General features: G+C 34.6%; 1 protein-coding gene across 1 annotated transcript; it reads right to left on the bottom strand.

Moving 5' to 3' along the window:
* Positions 1 to 6204: 6204 nt before the first annotated feature.
* eci2 (enoyl-CoA delta isomerase 2) lies at positions 6205 to 17083 on the bottom strand. The gene is made up of 10 exons (XM_048175001.1): positions 16923 to 17083; positions 16450 to 16603; positions 14210 to 14308; positions 12970 to 13152; positions 11213 to 11282; positions 11022 to 11124; positions 10794 to 10914; positions 10608 to 10697; positions 7150 to 7293; positions 6205 to 6717 (listed from the first exon to the last, which is right to left on the bottom strand). Exons 1-10 carry the CDS (start codon positions 16973 to 16975, stop codon positions 6562 to 6564), a joined length of 1173 nt encoding a protein of 390 aa, XP_048030958.1. The 5' UTR covers positions 16976 to 17083; the 3' UTR covers positions 6205 to 6561.
* Positions 17084 to 20726: the final 3643 nt, after the last annotated feature.

Raw genomic sequence — 20726 nt, 5'->3', positions numbered from 1 at the left:
CATGAGCCAGCGCTCAATCTTGCCAATACTGGAGCTCTGTGATGGATGTGTTTTGCCTTTCCACTCTCCCAGCACCTGGTGGGATTCCTGTGTTTGTACAAGGTGTATCCTATTCTTGCCCCTGGAGTTGATATTTGCAGTAGCATGTGGAGTGAACATCCTGACAATGGACATGAGAATATGATGGTGAAAAAGACAAAAAAGCTCTCAGACCAGTGAAACCCAGCCTGGGTTTGGAGGAGGATTACCTTTAAATCACAACCTGCAGCTTTACGAGACTTGGAAATGTCCATTTTTTACAGTCTCTGTAGGACAACTCAAAAGATACCTAATGTGTCCGTTTAGCTGGAAAGTGAATTATGGATTCTGCCACAGGTGACATATGAAGTCTTCAGAGGAGGCATATTAGCACATAACTCGAAACATGCATCTTTAAGAGAGGCCATGCTTTTCAAATTCGGAGTGAATCTTGTGGGATTTTCTTATTGGACCGTCTCACTAAAACTAGGCCACAGACTGAAATCCAAAGCTCAGCGTAGCTTTTCTTTGTCCTCAACTGTAAGGTTAGACCAACACTCTGGAGAGATTTTCCCTCAGCTTGAAGGCAATCATCTCCCGTTTTGCTCGAGTTTCCACAGGGTCTTATGTGCATTAGGGTAATTGTAGGCCTTTTCCTGTGGGTGATTCCAAACGTAAGCAGGTACACTCATTCATCAGCTGCGTGTCTGCATTTTTAACTGCTATTTGTCAAATAGTGAGGGGAAAGAGGTGTGGACCTTGCTCAGTTTCACACAGTGTTTTACGAGCAGAGGGCCACGATTTCAACTGGGAACGCAGTGTGAGGATCTACCCGCTGTCAGGGTCTTTTTTTATTGAATTTATGGGCATTTACGGCCTTTTTATGGGATAGAGTGACAGGAATGCTGGTGATGCATGCTGGATTCAAACCTGTGTCCCCATGAGAGAACCACAGTTCAACACATGTGCTAACCACAACACCACAGCTTGGACCTGCTGTCAGATTCTGAGCGCAAAGGAGGTCAGTTCTGCTTATACCCGGTAAAAATCATATTCCTTAAAATGTATTAAAAGAATTACAGGAACAAAAACAACATCATGCTACTTGCTACTGCTAGTAAGAAGTAATGGTACTGGGGACAGACATTCTCATCCTGCAGCTTTAATGGATGGTTGCATAACATGAGATGAGAGCATTTCTGGTTAAAGTGATAGTTCTCCCAAAAATCATTTACTTACCAACATAACTGTCTTTCATCTGTGAAACAAAAAAAAGAAGATATTTTAAATATCATTGGGGAATAAACAACATTTGTCCCCACTGACTTTTATTTTATGGACAAAAAACACTGACACAATTTTAGGTTAAAATACTGTAGGTTCTTGTCTGAACTATCCATGTAATATTTTGTTTTTCCAGATTAAAACCTTGGTAACACTTCCCAACAAAGTTAGTTAACTACATTACCTAACATGAACTAACAAAGAATAATATGTTATAACCATTAATTAAAGTTGCAGTCCGTAAGTTTTGCCTCTTTGTCACCATCTCTGTTTGAAACCTGCAATTGCAGTTATTTGTGGAATTATCATCTTTACATGGGTTTGTGCATCGGCACGGCATCAGCGTGGATGAATCTAATGTTTGCTGTCAGTCACCACATCAGTGTGGATACTGTACTTCAGAATCACAGATTCTATGTCTTGGAAGTATGACCAAAATAAGAATTTTCACCGGAAAATGTCATCTGAACAAGTAAGCATCGACTTTTGTTCTGACCAACTGAGAAAAAAGCATTACAATAAATCTCGCTGCCAATGGTGATTAAATCTAACGACCGCTTAGCTCGGATCTATGGAGGACCAAATTACTCAAAATGAAATAATTAAATAAATAATGAATTCAATAAAACAACAATTAAATGTACCAGTTTATTCTGAAATAATTCAATAATTATTAAATATTTAATTTAATAAATGAATAAATGTATCTATTTATTTTGTAAAAATTTCATTAAAACACAACATTTATTTTTAATATATTTCACAATATCCTTTCACACACTATTATTGTGTTTAAATTCTTTTTTCATAATTAAATGTGCTTGTTCAAAAAGCCGTTTTTTATAATAATATGCTGCATTTTACGCATGACGCTTATTTGACGAATCATGTATTTCAAAAGCACGATTTTTTCCCAAATATTCTTTTCATAATAACAGAGGACATTTCACAAATGCCTATCAAGAGGCAGTGGGCGGTGCTTATACAAGAGTATTTTAATTAACTAACGTTAACAAAGATTAACAAATACTGTAACAAATGTGTTGCTCATTGTTAGTTAGTTGATGCATTAGCTAATGGAACCTTATTTTAAATTCTTACCAAAAATGTATAGTTTCATAAAACTGTAAATGTTTCATCAACTTTGAGAACCGTACACATAAATGGCCTTAAAAATGCTGGTCATTCCATACATGAGTGTATTGTTGCATGAGTGATTTGTTATTAAAATGTCCATTTATACCTAAATGCATCCAGTTAGTATTTTAAACACAAGTCTTGCCTATAATCTAAACACTTAAAACTATTACATTAACTACAATTTTTGCAATAAAGAGAGAGATGGATATGTAGCATCCATCTATATTTCTGGTCACTGATAGATAACATCATAGGTGAGGCTAACGAGGAAGTCATTTCTAGATCAACTTAATGATTTAGGTTTGGCCACTTTGACGCCACACATCTCGCTCTGAACACATTCATTGTGCAATTCAGTGACAGAATGCAAATATTTTTTTCCATAGCATCAACATGATGTGTGTCTATTTTTACACAATTTAATTTCTGTTCATTTGAATATGACCAAAATACAGCTGCAGGGCTGCCGACTTTTGAATTCAGCTTGTAGTGATAATTATAGTATCGACACAAACTTCACAATTTGATGCGATTTATAATCTTGCGATTTGATTCTGATCTCGATTGGCTTTTCCTGAGGTAAATGTAAAGTTACATGGCATTGTGTTTTATTGATGGTTGAAACACAGACTGAGCGATTACACGAGACATGATACACAATAAGTTGTACTGTTTCTTTCAACATACCTTCTGATGTTCATTCATGTTTATTTTGCGCTACAACTATAGTAAAGAGGAAGAGATAGCTCTTGAACCAAGGGCGCTACAGCGATCTCTTTAAAGCGCAACATTTAATGTTTGAGTTTCATAATAAAATTTAAAGAATTTGAAAGCTGAGACTGTTTTCCATCAAAAGTAAACTGCTCTGTCTTCTCTATCTGCGAGTTGTCGGTGTCCTCTTTGCGCCTCCATGTTTTTTTTCACAAAGTGAGAATAGCGTAAATCGCTTGACTCTCAAGCATTGGCATCCCTGCCAATTGTTCTATTTTTAATTACTCTTTCCATACAGTGGGAAAAAAACTCACTTGACAAGTTTCATGCTGTGAAGTAGTAGGCTACTGACTGAATGACGTGGCACGCGCCAGCAGCACTTCTGACTCAATCTTGCTCCCATCTCCCATTTGCTCTTTCCAAACGCAGACGTGTGGGATATATGAGGAATTATGTGTTCATGCCATTCATAATCTCCAATGACATATTGCATGAGTCAGTGAACCCTAACATAGACAAATCAATACCCACAAACTCCAGACAGAAGTTTTGCCCACTGCCTGACGATAAAGAGTTCAGACGGGACTTCACTTTCCCTAACAAATCTACAAAAGGGTTTTCGCTATCGGTCACAAAGAGTTTAGGCAAACTAAGCGGGAGATGCAAAGCATATCATACTTGTTTGGCGAGAACAGCACTGGAAGCTGAGGAAAACACGGGTGTTCCCAGATATAGAAATGTGATTATTTCATGTTTTCAGTCAACGTGTGTGGCGTGCCCAGCTAGATTTATATGAATACAGTAGCATCTAAACCTTTAATGTATAGGCTACAAAATGCGTTCGAAAACAATATTTATTATAATCGATTCCCTAAAGAACAAGAATCACGAACTTTGCATGGATGTGGTCTGCCATCTGCTGGATTCACTGTGAAATGACCGGCAGTTCGAGTAGTATCAGATGGTATTACCATTTTAGTTGGTGATTATAATATACAGTACCATTGTTGCATTTACTTGGTATTTCAAGGAAATAACATGGATGCATGTTCAAAAAACGTGATATTTAATAATAGCATATATTAAATATATTCCCAGGTGAAAAATACTATAGTAATTTATAGTAAATACTATAGTGTTTTTGAACCATACTAGTAAATTGTAGTATACTGTATATTTATAGTATTTACAACACTTTGTTAATGAATGCTACAGAATACTGTAGTATTAACTATAGTGAACTGATCAACTGTAATAAATACTGTAGTATACTTTAGTTTTTTACTCCAGTAAACTGTAGTGTATTGTAGCATTATATACCCTATAGTTGTAGAAAACTTGCATTGGGTAATTATATTACTATAGTTGTTATATTACCACAGCAACTATAGAATTACCACAACAAATTAATTCAAGTTCTTTACTATAGTATTTTTTCCACCTGGGGATATAAAACAAATTACTCACAGGTTCTATTTAAAACTGCACTCAGGACAAACATGTCACAGACTATACAATGTATTTAATATATTTATTCATCTGAAATGGAACATACAGCATAGAGAACTGAATTTTGGCCCTCAGCTAAAAGAATACATTCATGCTTTGTCTTAGGTGGCATTAATTACTACAGTATATACTGTACCATTTGATACAATACACTTATTTTGTACATGTTGGTGCATTGTAATTACATTTACCCCCAGTTTCACAGACAAGGTTTAAGCTAGTCCCAGACTAAAATGCATTTTTTAACTGAAAGCAACTTATACTGACATATATTAAAGGTGCCCTAGAATTAAAAATTGAATTTATCTTGGCATAGTTGAATAACAAGAGTTCAGGTACATGGAAATGACATACAGTGAGTCTCAAACTTCATTGTTTCCTCCTTCTTATATAAATCTCATTTGTTTAAAAGACTTCCGAAGAACAGGCGAATCTCAACATAACACCGACTGTTACGTAACAGTCGGGATCATTAATATGTTACGCCCCCAATATTTGCATATGCCAGCTCATGATCAAGGCATTACACAAGGGCAGCCAGTATTAACGTCTGGATCTGTGCACAGCTGAATCATCAGACTAGGTAAGCAAGCAAGACCAATAGCGAAAAATGGCAGATGGAGCGATAATAACTGACATGATCCATGATTACATGATATTTTTAGTGATATTTGTAAATTGTCTTTCTAAATGTTTCGTTAACGTGTTGCTAATGTACTGCTAAATGTGGTTAAAGTTACCATGGTTTCTTACTGTATTCACGGAGACAAGACTGTCGTTATTTTCATTTTTTAAACACTTGCAGTCTGTATAATTCATAAACACAACTTCATTCTTTATAAATCTCTCCAACAGTGTAGCATTAGCCGTTAGCCATGGAGCACTATCAAACTCATTCAGAATCAAATGTACACATCCAAATAAATACCATACTCACATAATCCGATGTATGCATGCAGTATGCATGACGAACACTTTGTAAAGATCCATTTTGAGGGTTATATTAGCTGTGTGAACTTTGTAAATGCACTGTATTATAGTCGAGAGCTCGTGGGGCAGGGAGCGCGCGATTTAAAGGGGCCGCACGCTAAATCGGCTCATATTTAATGATGCCCCAAAATAGGCAGTTAAAAAAAATAATTTAAAAAAATCTATGGGGTATTTTGAGCTGAAACTTCACAGACACATTCAGGGGACACCTTAGACTTATATTACATCTTGTAAAAAAACGTTCGATGGCACCTTTAAAGTATGTCAGTGCCATTGTTTTGTCTCAAGATGCACACCAGTAATGTTTTTTTCTAGTGTACGTTTATAAAAGATACTTAAATATCCTAATTGAACTAAGGCCTAATCCTGGTTTAGGCTAAACCCTGTCTGTGAAACCAGGCCTTAAAGTACTTGCATTTAATTAACATGTTAACCTTACCCCAGAACCTAACCTAATCCCTATAATCCTAACCCTAAGTTTACTTCTAAACCTAACCATACCTCAAATTACCTCATTAGCTATAAAAGTGGGAATTTTCCAGAACAACACAGTAAATCCATAGTTTTGTATTTAATGTTAGTACATAGTAGGCCACCTAACATAAAGTGTGACCATTTTATACAAATGCATTCACGTTAGTAAGGCACTGAGTGTTGCAACCTACTAAGTGCACATCTGGTACAGTAAATGAAACAGACGGTTCATTTTGTTCATTCTAAAATGATATGACAGAATGACTAAAAAATGTCTCATCCAATACTAACAAATCTTACACAATTTCAGACAACACACAATGTTTAGATTAGTTGGCCGGGTCTTCCTGTTGTTTGCAGCATGTAGGGTTAAAAGTAAAAACTCCTGGAAGTTAATTTTGAGAAGAGGCTGTATGTTCCTTGTTGAGTGGCTCTTTAAAGTTTAGACTTGGCCTGGAAGAAGGTCATGATGGCCTGCATGCATTCATCTGAGAGCCAGCGCTCCACCAGCCGCTCCACCTCTGCGTCGTTCACGGCGTGAAGTTTCTCTTTCTCCACCCCGCGGATCAGCTGCTTCGACAGAGCCAGAGACTGAAGAGGTATGAGAAGACGAGCATGAGCGCAACGACATGTGACTACAGTGTTTTAGAAAAGAAGTGAAATTCATTGCCTTTTCGATTCCATTTTGATTTCATGCAAAAAGATCCTTTTATCTTGAGAAGAGAATGATAATCAGGGTTGCCAGGTTTTCACCACAAAACTCCGCCCAATTGCTACTCAAAACTAGCCTAATCACATTTCATGGGGGGTCACAAATCGTATTCCTGGGGGTAAAATCCATGTTTTTGATGAGGTTCAACTGGTAAATTTCACATTCCAGGCTAAATATCATGTTATTCGGGTCGCTTGACATGAAAAACAACCTGCGGCAACAGTGATAAAGTAGCCCAATTCTGCGGGAAAGCCACAGACTTGGCAACACTGATGATAGTACATCAAATATCATGCAGTCTGAGCACTTACGTTCCTGGGCAGTTTGGCATAGGCCTTCAGTCTGGTCCACACCTCGCTCTGGAAGGAGCTTTCAGGAAAGACCTCAGTCACCAGACCCAGTTCACAGGCCTGTGTGGCCGTCAGCTTCTTGTTAAACAACAGCATCTCACTAGCCTGGAGAGAAAGGACACAAGGAAGAGTCGTACAGAAAAATTGTGAAGTGTGTATTTTCTGTTAAACTAGTAGCACCAAAAGAATTTGAAAAAAAAAAAAAAAATATATCGCTACATCCAAAATCGCGCACTGTCTGAATTACTGTACTATTATTTGAATTTGAACTTCACAACCGCTGAAAAAAAGTACGGATGAATATGGGTAGTATGAATGAAATTCAGATGTACTACATCCGCCATGTTGTTACTGTCATGTGACCTACCAGCGACAGTTGCGTCGCTTCACTGCCGTTCACAAATCCTCTCCCGTGGCCTCATGGGATTGTTAGGTGTCCAGCGAATGCACACTTCAGGTAATTTTTGTCTACTGTTTTTTTAAAGGATTCTAATCCTTTCAAATGAAAAGTAGCCTCTTAGCCTGGATTTTATATTTACTTAAAAATATAATTACAATATACTTAAAATATTTAAGTTTGGTTGCATTACTTATAAAATATAAGTATATTCTACTAATCTTGTGGGTGTATTTGAATGTTAATAAATGTAAGTTAAATGCACTTAAATTATGACAGTTTTATCTTCTGACCACGCCATCCACAGCTTTGCGGCAGGTAATGACGCCAGTGAACACGTGTCACGAGTATGATGCTGAAGTTGGAACATTTGTTTTGGCTGTTCTACAGACATTTTTTCCAAACATTTACCTTTTTATAGTTTTTCACCAAATCATAAATCACAATTTGTACTACCATCATCGAGGTCAGGGTTTGTTTTAGTTTCCGAGGACCCTTGACGTTTTAATATTAGAGGCCTTCTGAAGCGAAGCGATGCTGGTGTTGATTATGTTTTCACATAATCATTATTTGATCTGAATCACTGAACTCATTTAGAGCCCAATCTCTGAGTTAGATTTACATTATTGATTATGCAGCACTGTGATTCTATCTTACTATATATACTATATTCTATATATTTTAGGCACACACAGACATCAAGAATCAGCGTATGAATCTCAACAACGGTGACAAGCAACATATTCTGATAAACAGATCAACTCTGAACATTAGAAAACAAGCTACTAAAAAGTCACAGAAAAACAGCAAAATTTAAATAATGAGAACTAAAGAAAATTCGCTAAGACAATTCAGCTCATCTGCCATTCATGCATCAATGCATGATGGGAGGCATGGATGAGTTTTGATTGGTGGCAAGTTAATTTGCTTCAGTACATTGAACTTAAATATACTAGGTGTCAATAAGAAGAAAGTCAAATACACCATTTTAAGTTGAATGAACTTGAAGGGTGAGTTAAAGCTTAATTTTTTAGGGCTACCAGTTTCCTCAAATTTTTTAAGTAAATTCAACTTATCCGGGCTAACAGTGTATGAATTTGGACATATTATGTCAGTGTAATGTTTTTCACATACTATATAGTAGAGAAGTTCGAACGCAGTGAATGTTTCCTCACTATCCCCCATCTATAATTGGTTGGCCGAACAGATAGCCCCGTCCCAATCTCACATCATTGGTTGAGCTGTTGCTTGGCAGGGCTGGTTAGTATGTCCAAACAAACAGAGCAATGCTTTGATTGCAACACAAATTCAGTTTTTGTTTTTTTATGTAGTCTCTGCTTACTTTGAGATACAGGAATGAAAATTTTAAAAATTACTCACTTAATCACTTTTATACAAAGAAATTCTAGTTTCTAATAAGAGTTTGGTGTTTGGAGTGACGCTTGCCTGTGTAAGTCGCTATAACAATGTTGTGGGTGGTTGCCAGGATGTTGCTATGTGGTTGCTAAGGTGTTTTCAGCACATTACTCCTCTAATGTGTTTGGGATGGTTACCAGGGCATTTTTTGCAGTGATATTCTGAGTGGATTTTAACGAAGCGCTTATAAACGGGCTGTCGTCAACAAAAACAAGAAGCTTTGAGGGAATTGTTTAATGATTGGAAGAAAAAATGAAGACAGCCATAAATGTTAGTATTTTAATTTTACACTTGTTTAATAAAATAAAATAATAATTATTATTATTAAATATGAATTTTTTTGTACAAATTAAAAGTTAAAATATACGAATATTTCTTATTTTGTTTATTTTATTTAGTAATATTATAGTCATGTTGATATTTACAGTACAGTTCAAAAGTTTGGAACCACTAAGATTTTTAATGTTTTTAAAAGAAGTTTCGTCTGCTCACCAAGGCTACATTTATTTAATTAAAAATACAGTAAAAAACAGTAATATTGTGAAATATTATTACAATTTAAAATAACTGTGTACTATTTAAATATATTTGACAAAGTAATTTATTCCTGTGATGCAAAGCTGAATTTTCAGCATCGTTACTCCAGTCTTCAGTGTCACATGATCCTTCAGAAATCATTCTAATATGCTGATTTGCTGCTCAATAAACATTTATGATTATTTTCAATGTTGAAAACAGTTGTGTACTTTTTTTTTTTCAGGATTCCTTGATGAATAGAAAGTTCAAAAGAACAGCATTTATCTGAAATACAAAGCTTCTGTAGCATTATACACTACCGTTCAAAAGTTTGGGGTCAGTAAGAATTTTTATTTTTATTTTTTTGAAAAGAAATTAAAGAAATGAATACTTTTATTCACTTTTATCAAAAGTGGCAGTAAAGACATTTATAATGTTACAAAAGATTAGATTTCAGATAAATACTGTTCTTTTGAACTTTCTATTCATCAAATAATCCTGAAAAAAAATATTGTACACAAATATTTTGTACAATTGTACACATTAAATGTTTCTTGAGCAGCAGATCAGCATATTAGAATGATTTCTGAAGGATCATGTGACACTGAAGACTGGAGTAATGATGCTGAAAATTCAGCTTTGCATCACAGGAATAAATTACTTTGTGAAATATATTCAAATAGAAAACAGTTATTTTAAATTGTAATAATATTTCACAATATTACTGTTTTTTACTGTATTTTTAATTAAATAAATGTAGCCTTGGTGAGCAGACGAAACTTCTTTTAAAAACATTAAAAATCTTAGTGGTTCCAAACTTTTGGACTGTACTGTAAATCACAACATATTTGCCAATTTTTGCAGCCCTACAAACAAGCACAACAAATCTGGAGCTTTTTTTCCCCTCCAAATTTTAAAATCGCAACTGCAATTTTTATCAGAAAAATTGCAATTACATTTTTCCCCAAATCGTGCAGCCCTATGTACATAAGTGCTGTCAGTTTATTAAAATAATGAATTACAATTATTATCATGATATTTTTAGCAGTCAACTATTGATCTCAGGATTTGTTTGTGTGGATATTCATACCTTTGCTGCGCCCATCACTTTGGGAAAAAGATATGAAGAGCAGCCCTCCGGACTCTGACCCAACTGACTGAAGGGTGTGTGAAACGTCGCCTACAGACAAAACAAAACAAAGCCAAAATACAGACACATATATAGACACACTTAAACAGACAGACATCATTGATCTCTTGTCGGACAGCATCTCACCCTCTCTGTGGCATAAACAACATCAAAAAGTCCCAGCAGGGTGACTGACACACCCACCGCAGGTCCGTTTATAACTCCAATCAGAGGTTTGGGGAAATCAATGTACGCCTTTACGTACCTCCTAAAACGACACAAGCACACAAACTGTAAATCCATCAAAACATCCTATCGAGCTAAACAGGAGAATAAACTGGTTTCAATTTCGAATAAAGCAAAAATAGACTTTACTTCAGTAACTCCCCAGATTTTTTAGCCATCTCCTCGACTCCACCCTCAGGGATCTTTGTAAAGTTGTTCAGGTCGTTTCCACTGCAGTAATAATCCCCACTACCTTTAGAGTCGTTGAGAGGAGGGTGAGAAATGATCTGCAAACGCTGAATCTCATAATGACTCTTTGAAAGGTAAAGCAGATACTTCACCTGTCATCACTGTAATGACAGAATCGTCTTTTCCAGCCAGATCCAAAGCTTCAATGAGCTCATCGTACATCTGTAGGATGCAAAAAACATCATCACTTGTACAATATTTTCTAAAATGTCTAATAGCCTGGTTTCCATTACAGATTTGCGCAAAACTTTTGCGATTGTTTTCTAAACGTCGATAAAAAACGATTGCGTTTCCATTAACTGATGTTATGTGACTAAAACAATTTTTTTCCTCTCGTGACAAGTCATTCCAAAAATCATGGCAACGGATGTTAGTAGGCTTAAGTATATTACAGCCACTGCACTAACCAATATTTTTAATTAATATTTGTATAATTATATAATTTTAATTTCATTAATATTTTTAAAACAAGCGTGTTATCCAAGCATTAATGGCAAGGAAAGACACTTATACGTTGAAGCGGCCGCGTATGAGGGGTTTCTGGGTGTTTCTCCCTCATATCTTCTTTGAGGTCTTGATAAATTGTGGCATTTCTTTGTTGTTTAGAATCCAGTAGTCTGGATACTTTTGTCTTTTATGAGTTTAATGAAGAACTCTTGTCTTCTGTCCAAACATACTGCGCCATCTTTAAAGAATGATCAAATTTTACATACGCCAGGTGATCTGTAATTGCGAAAAAACTTTCCATTGCAGTTTTGTAAGATATTCCTTTTTTGAATTGCCTGTAAAACCACCTCATGCGAGCGTAAAAACTTTTTTGCGATACATGTGAGTTTTGTGAAATTGACTTGTTTCCATTGGGTGTATTTTCAATTCGCAATTTCAATTTGCACAATTTGACGGGTAAAGGAAATGCAGCTTGTGTTTTTACTGTTAACTAACACTAGAAGAAAATATTTTTGTTAATTAAAATCAATGAAATAAAATAAAACAAATACAAGTTAAAAAATTGTAAACTTAAATGAAAATTAGAAATGTTGCCTTGGCAAATAACTGTAAATAACTAAAAAGTAAAAATAAAAGCTAAATCGAAAAATAAAAAACTAATAAAAATGAAAAAAGCACATAATACAATTACTAAAATTTAAATTAAAACTGAAATATAAAACTAAAAGATAATTAAAATATTAAATACTACAATACAAAAACAACACTGCTAACCATCAGGGTTATTATAGTTAACTAAAACCATAAAAAAAAGCATTTTTGTTACTTGAAATAAAAACTTAAACTTATTTATTTCAGCTAGTTGCCAAAGCAACATTTTTTGTTTTTTATTTATTTAACTTGATGTACTAAAATAACTAAAAATAACTTTAAAAAAAAACTATATATATATATATATATATATATATATATATATATATATATATATATAGACATAAATTTAAAAACAACAAAATTACTATAATTAAGTCAAATTAAAACAGAAAATATAAAACTTAAAAACGTATTCAAACTATTAATAAGAAACAATACTAGTATATCAATAATACTAAAATAACACTGCTAACCATACAGCTAATAAAAATAGTAGATACAGATAGTAAATATAATATTTTAGTAATGTTCAAATGTCATTTTTACACGACTCTCTATGCTTTTGATTGGTCAATCGTGGCATGCTTCAGTCAATTATTAATGTATAATATGACCGTTGTCCCAGACAACTGATATGACATAACTCTTTCAGTTTAAAACCTTCAAAATGTAAAAAAGGAGTTTTATCCAAAACTACAAAAAAAGGGGGAAAACGTTTTATCCAAGAAGCGACTTAACGCATTGTCACCTCTACAGTGATGGCGTTTTTTTTATCGGGTCTGTTGAGGCGGATGGTGGTGATGTTGTTCTCTGTGGTGACCAGCAGGGTCTGGAAGGCCTTCGAGCTCCCGGTGGGCTGTGCTGCCACTGCAGGGGGTTCTGCTCCCACCAGAGACGTGATGAGATCCACATACTGCTGCCTGGCCTCCTCCTGACACAGTTACATTCAAACATGAAGAACAGGATGATCATCTGTACACATACACAGTGTTTTCTACATACTTTATTTAGAGGTCTGCAGCCTGTCCTGAGACCTGAACGTGTAGACGAAACTCAGCTCGATGCAATCTAACTGAAATAAAATTTAGAAACATTAAAAAAAGCCAATAAAACGACCAAACTAAAAGATATAGAAATATATATTTTTAAAAATCTAATATTTTTATTAGATTTTAAATTTTTTTCAAAATCTAATAAAATCTAATAAAAAAAATTCACAATTAAATATATATATATATATATATATATATATATATATATATATATATATATATATATATATATATATATATATATATAAATAAACTAAAACATGACCAAAATTGAAAGAAATATTTTTAAAAAGCTACTAAAAATGACCAAAATTAAAGATAAATAGAAATATTTTAAAAAAGAAAAGCTAATAAGTGACCAAAATTAAAGATAAACAGAAATATTTTTAAAAAGCTAATATTTGTATTAGATTTTAATTTAGATTTTATTAATTTAAAAAAAATCTAAAAAAAAAAAAAATCACAATTAAAAATAACAAATATTTTAAAAAACTAAAACATGACCAAAATTAAAGATAAACAGAAATATTTCTAAAAAGCTAAAAAGATTAGTATAGCACATAAAAAGTACTAAAACTTAATCTAAAATGAAAATGAAAACTGAAATTATAAAAGTAAAAGCCCAATTCAAAATATGAATACTATTATAATATCACTGCTCCTTTTATTGACTTGTTCTTTATGAGTGTGTGCATGCGAGTTACATTAAAATGAATACAAAATATTTATGATAATTCTGTTTTGATAATAATTTTATTATTTTTTATTATTGTTAAAATAATTGTTTTTGTAATTAATTACAAATTTGAACAAAAACCTGTAGTAATACATGAAAAGCTGATCCAAATTTGGGTCAAGTAACTTTAATTTCCTCTTTAGTGAAAGATAAATGACAGAAATATGATGTTTTTGAGCACATATCATGTTTCCTCTCACCTGTGACACAGACCCCAGACTCTTCCAAGCGTCCCATTTCGCTTTGTTCACAAAGTCCAGCATGCCAGGTTTAGGGGTGTTGCAGGGCCCTTGTGTGGCCTGAGCATTTACAACACAGAAATGAGAGATATGAGCAAAAACTGGTTTTGTAGATGTCAACAAAAATTTGTAATAATAGTTTAGTTAAAGGATTAGTCCACTTTCAAATAAAATTTTCCTCATAATTTACTCTCCTCCATGTCATCCAAGATGTTCATGTCTTTCTTTCTTCAGTCGAAAAGAAATTAAGGTTTTTGATGAAAACACTTCAGGATTATTCTCCTTATAGTGGACTTCAATGGAGCCCAAACGGTTGTGAATGAAAAACCGTGACCGTTCAGTGACCGTTTGGAGGCCACTGAAGTCCACTATAAGGAGAATAATCCTGGAATGTTTTCATCAAAAACCTTAAAGGTGCCCTAGAATTAAAAATTGAATTTACCTTGGCATAGTTGAATAACAAGATTTCAGTACATGGAAAAGACATACAGTGAGTTTCAAACTCCATTGTTTCCTCCTTCTTATATAAATCTCATTTGTTTAAAAGACCTCCGAAGAACAGGCGAATCTCAACATAACACTGACTGTTACGTAACAGTCGGGATCATTAATATGTACGCCCCCAATATTTGCATATGCCAGCTCATGTTCAAGGCATTACACAAGGGCAGCCAGTATTAACGTCTGGATCTGTGCACAGCTGAATCATCAGACTAGGTAAGCAAGCAAGGACAATAGCAAAAAATGGCAGATGGAGCGATAATAACTGACATGATCCATGATTACATGATATTTTTAGTGATATTTGTAAATTGTCTTTCTAAATGTTTCGTTAACATATTGCTAATGTACTGTTAAATGTGGTTAAAGTTACCATCGTTTATTACTGTATTCACGGAGACAAGAGCCGTCTCTATTTTCATTATTAAACACTTGCAGTCTGTATAATTCATAAACACAACTTCATTCTTTATAAATCTCTCCAACAGTGTAGCATTAGCCGTTAGCCACGGAGCACTATCAAACTCATTCAGAATCAAATGTAAACATCCAAATAAATACTATACCCACATGATCTGAAGCATGCATGCAGCATGCATGACGAAAATTTTGTAAAGATCCATTTGACGGTTATATTTGCTGTGTGAACTTTGTAAATGCACCGTATTATAGTCGAGAGCTCGGGAGGGCAGGGAGCGTGAGATTTAAAGGGGCCGCAGCCTGAATCGGTGCATAGTTAATGATGCCCCAAAATAGGCAGATAAAAAAATTAATTAAAAAAAATCTATGGGGTATTTTGAGCTGAAACTTCACAGACACATTCAGGGGACACCTTAGACTTATATTACATCTTGTGAAAACTGGTTCTAGGGCACCTTTAATTTATTTTCGACTGAAGAAAGAAAGACATGAACATCTTGGATGACATGGGGGTGAGTAAATTATCAGGAAGATTTTATTTGAAAGTGGACTAATCCTTTAAGTTCAGTAAATGTATGGCCACAGCAATCAATGTTAATAGCCAGATGAAAACATCTCTTCTGCTCTCCAAGGCTGCATTTAGTTGATTAAAAATACAGTAAAAACTGTGAAATATTATTACAATTTAAAATATCTTGTTTTCTATTTTAAGATATAATTTATTCCTGTGATCAAAGCTGAATTTTCAGCATCATTCCTCCAGTCTTCAGTGTCACATGATCCTTCAGAAATCATTCTAATATGATGATTTGCTGCTCAATTATTACTAATGACGCTTCTTATTTTTTGCTGTGTGGAAACCATGACACATTTTGTCAGGATTCTTTGAGAATTAAAAAGATCAAACAAACAGCATTTATTTGTCTTTACTGACACTTTAGGTACATTTTAATGCATCTTTGCTTAATAAGTTAATTTGTTTCTTAAAGAAAAAAAAAAATTATATATATATATATATATATATATATATATATATATATATATATATAATATATATATATATATATATATCTTACTGACATCGTACCTAACTTTTGAACAGAAGTTTATGGAAACGCAAATTTCGTGAGAAATGGAAAAAGCAGGAAACACCTCTAAATCCAAAATTAATTCCACATACATAAGCGTTTATTATTATTATATATCAGTTATGCAGCCTCTTTCTGTCCCAATACTGAAGCTATATCAGTCAGTCAAGAAGTTATGGATCAGTTTCTCGCCTGTTTAAAGAGAGCATAGATCTTGAGCTTGACTTCATTCCCTGGATCCTTCTTCAATGTTCCCAGTTTTTGTTTGGCCGTGTTGAAATCTTCCACTGATGCTCCCATAACTGAAGCTGTGCTGTGCAGCTGAACACACGGTATGAATGCAAGTCTGGACACACATATTAAACACATTACAGCTTAAGCAAAGCACAGTATTCAGAGTCCCAGGATGTGCTTTTTAGGAATGAGCGCGCGCGCGCGCCCGTGTGTAAAGTGTGTGAGAGGTGAAGATCTAACACAAAGGTAAAGGTCAGTGCGACTGCGAACACACGGTAAACACCATGTATATTTCTATGGCATAACTCAACACATCACAACATGATGTACACAGTTATGCCCATAACCATAATATAAATACATCTGCAGATTATAATGGAAGCGTCTAGTTTCAGTTTCACACATCATATCTGTAATAATAAAGCTCTTACCGGACGAATCGGTCAAATCTCCACGGCGAGATGAGTTTGATCAGAGCAGCCATAACACTGAAGAGAACTGATCAAAGTTTATGTACACAAAAACCAGCCGATGCTCGGCGCAGCTGTCAATCATCTGCAAGTTCGTCAGACCCCGCCCACTAAACCACATATCAGCCAATCAGACGTAAGCTTTTTCTCACTCGCTACGTTGAATGCGGAAATATATCTGTTCAGAAACAGTTACTGCCGCCTCCTGGGTGGAGGATTTGCCAAATACACTGAATTTGGAAAGAATTTACAAATATTATTCTAATTTAAAAGGGTTTTGAACAAAAAATACAATAGCGCTGTTGAAGGAAACAAGCATTTGTGTCATTCATTGAAAATTTGACTCAAATCTGTGGCGCCACCGACTATCCAACACTAGATGGCAGCAGCACTACAAGTGGCGTTGTAGGAACAAAACACTTTTTCCTTCTTTTTTTTATTATGAAACAGAGCAAAACATTAAAGGATTAGTCCGCTTTCAAATAAAATTTTCCTGATAATTTACTCACCCCTATGTCATCCAAGATGTTCATGTACTTCTTTCTTCAGTTGAAAAGAAATGAAGGTTTTTGATGAAAACATTTCAGGATTATTCTCCTTATAGTGGACTTCAATGGCCTCCAAACAGTTGAAGGTCAAAATTACAGTTTCAGTGCAGAACCAGATACCTGACGAGGAATAAGGGTCAATAAACCTAAAAAAAATAAAAAAAAGATTAAAAAAAAAAAAACCTTTAGGATTTGATCAAAATGATCTTAATTTGTGTTCTGAAGATGAACGAAGGTCTTATGGGTGTGAAACGACATGAGGGTGAGTAATTAATGACAGAATTTTAATTTTTGGGTGAACTAACCCTTTAATGGAGTAAAATCTAAAAAATCCAGCCCCCCCTGTTTTATTGGATTCATTAGTACTGATTTTCTAATAAAGTGGGTTTTATTTTTCCAAACAAAACTGTCATGCCATAAACCTTTTCTAAAGTTCCTTTATCCACCTCCAAGCAAAGAGCTGCATAAGTGAGTCTCGACAGTCCTTCAGCTTTAGAGAGTAAAAATCTTCCTCTTATTGATAAATCTCTATGCAACCAAGAATTGAGCTTCTTTTGGGTTTTCATTATTAAAGGATCAATTTTGTTTTTTGATCCTTATTAATTATGATTCCTAAATAAGTAACTTGGTATTTCACAGGAATGTAACATACATTATAGCTTTTAACAGACATTAACTCAAACGTGCTGATATTTAAACAGAGATCAGAAGCTCTAGAGAAGGAATCAATCAGTTTTAAAGCTAAAGGGATTTGAGAGGCGTCATTCAAGAACAAAGTGGTGTCATCAGCTATAGCTGGCTAATAATAATTTGTCTATTGTCAATTGTAATACCTTGTAAATTAGGGCTGGGACAATACTATCGATACATCGCAATTTGTGGATCGTTTCGGATATTTTTCAAATGCATCACAAATCGATTCTGAGCTCAGATGGTGCTCTAGGCTATTTTTAAACTGCATGCTCAAATGCTCACGAAGAAGAGCGCTCGTGCATTTGTCTGAGTTTGTTTATCATATTAGATTTGAGAGTGTTGAAAATGATGTTATAACGTTACTCTGTGCATTCGCTCGGTGGCTGCTGTGAGACACTGTTACACACTGCAGTAAGATTGATCGATTTTACAATATCATATTAAATGCTGGATGGCTTGTGTTGATAAATGGCATGCAATTAATTTTAAAACACATTGTATGATGGAGAAAATTCTGTATTACTGTTACTAAAAATAAAGCTGCATCTGATTATGCTATGTTAGCTACTTGACAAAATAGTGTTTTTCTCTGAGGCATGGTAAAGCATGGTACTCACAAAAAATCAAGAAAATTAGATTTAAACAATAAGACTAAACGTGTTGAGCTATATAACAATAATTAGTTTCTGTCTATAAATATATCAAAACAGTTGTTCTCTTGCCTATTAAAACATGTAAATATTAAAGCGTCTTTGGTGTTTTCATGGTTTCTACAAAATGAAACCGGAAACCGAGGGTAACGCGGGTATGACGCAATTGACAGGCGACTCCTCACACGTCCCGGAGCCTTAGTTAAAATTGCAATTTTCTCATGATTTACAAATAGTTGGAAACATTTGGGATATTGTAAGTACTCAACTGAACAAAATATGTAACACTGGCCTAGTGGTTTTTGGATATTTTAATGCAAAAATTTTACATATTGCAGCTTTAAATCACTGGAGTGACATAGATTACTTTAATGATGTCTTTACTACCTTTCATGAGCTTGAAAGTGGTAGTTGTGTTGGATCTCTTTTAGGGCTGGGACAATATTATCGATGCATCAAGATTCATGGATCGATTCTGATATTTTCCAAGTGCATCACAAATCGATTCTGAGATTAGTTTTAAACCGCATGCTCTAATGCTCACTAAGAAGAGCACTCGTGCATTCGGCTGAGTCTGAGAATGTATTCGCACCTCAGAATGCTTTTATGACGCAAGATTAAAGGGATAGTTCACCCAAAAATGAAAATTTGATGTTTATCTGCTTACCCCCAGCGCATCCAAGATGTAGGTGACTTTGTTTCTTCAGTAGAACATAAATGATGATTTTTAACTCCAACCGTTGCCGTCTGTCAGTCAAATAATGCTAGTGGACACGAAACGATCGTTTCGTGTCTTAGGACATCAATGTGTCGTCACGAGCCACAGGGTTTAATTTGGACTTGTCTATGCAAGTTTTATTTACTCTTATAGTAGAAGTTCCCATTCACTCGCATTATTTGACTGACAGACGGCAACGGTTGGAGTTAAAAATCATCATTTGTGTTCTACTGAAGAAACAAAGTCACCTACATCTTGGATGCGCTGGGGGTAAGCAGATAAACATCAAATTTTCATTTTTGGGTGAACTATCCCTTTAATGTAAACAGCCCACTGCAAACACCCTTGTAATTCACTTCAACCTTTTCGAACTTTATGAATAATTATTTAATAGAAGGTTGAAGTTGTGTGTATAAGGAATTGGACGGAAGCAGAGTACAGCTGTTTCTAAAGCACACAGTGCCATCTGCTGTTGAAAACTAAGCTCAGAATCGATTTGAGAGAGAATCTCGATACATACGGAAAATGGATCCTGAATCATTTCTTGATTTGCTATGCATCGATGTATTATCCCAGCCCTATGCTAATTACTACTGGAAATATGCAAAGCTAAAAATTGAGAGGAAAGTAAAAATAAATATGGAGTCTTACTCCACGTGACAAAAAAATCTTGGAGAGGTTCCGAATTTTAATTTAATAGCACTTTCATTACTACGAAATGGACCACCAAACCCAAATTTGGTAAGAGCTTGAAAGATGAAATTATGCTCGAGTGAATCAAAGGCTTTGTAGAAGTCTAAAAAGAGCAAGTAGCTGTCATATGATAATAGTGTGGAGTCCCTTCTTGCCTCAAGCAGACCTCTGTACAAGGCCAAGATGGACAAAGCCAAACCAGGTTGGAATGAATATGTTGAAGAGCTTCATGCTAAGGCTAGGAAAGCCTTTTTTTTTTTTTTTTTTTGAGCAGAGTCAGGCAGATATAAACATGGTCCCTTATTTGAATGTAAGAAACAGGCATATGCAAATTTTAAATATGCCCTACTTTTCATTAAGAGGAATGAAAGCACAATGAGGTCTGACTTACTTGCAAGGAAAATGCAAAATAATAATCCAAATGATTTCTGAAAAGAATGAATAACTGTAAAACATCTTTGCC

The sequence above is a fragment of the Megalobrama amblycephala genome, linkage group LG22 (assembly GCF_018812025.1).
Source record: "Megalobrama amblycephala isolate DHTTF-2021 linkage group LG22, ASM1881202v1, whole genome shotgun sequence".
NCBI lineage: Eukaryota > Metazoa > Chordata > Actinopteri > Cypriniformes > Xenocyprididae > Megalobrama > Megalobrama amblycephala.
This window is presented reverse-complemented; position numbering and strand designations above follow the sequence as displayed.

Excerpts from the sequence above, each read along its gene's own strand:
- eci2 (XM_048175001.1), bottom strand. The coding sequence starts at position 16,975 with ATGGCTGCTCTGATCAAACTCATCTCGCCGTGGAGATTTGACCGATTC. Across the intron at positions 11,125-11,212 it reads TGTCATTACAGTGATGACAG|GTAGTGGGGATTATTACTGC; the intron begins GTGAAGTATCTG and ends ACGACTCTAAAG. Across the intron at positions 7,294-10,607 it reads AAGTGATGGGCGCAGCAAAG|GCTAGTGAGATGCTGTTGTT; the intron begins GTATGAATATCC and ends CTTTCTCTCCAG.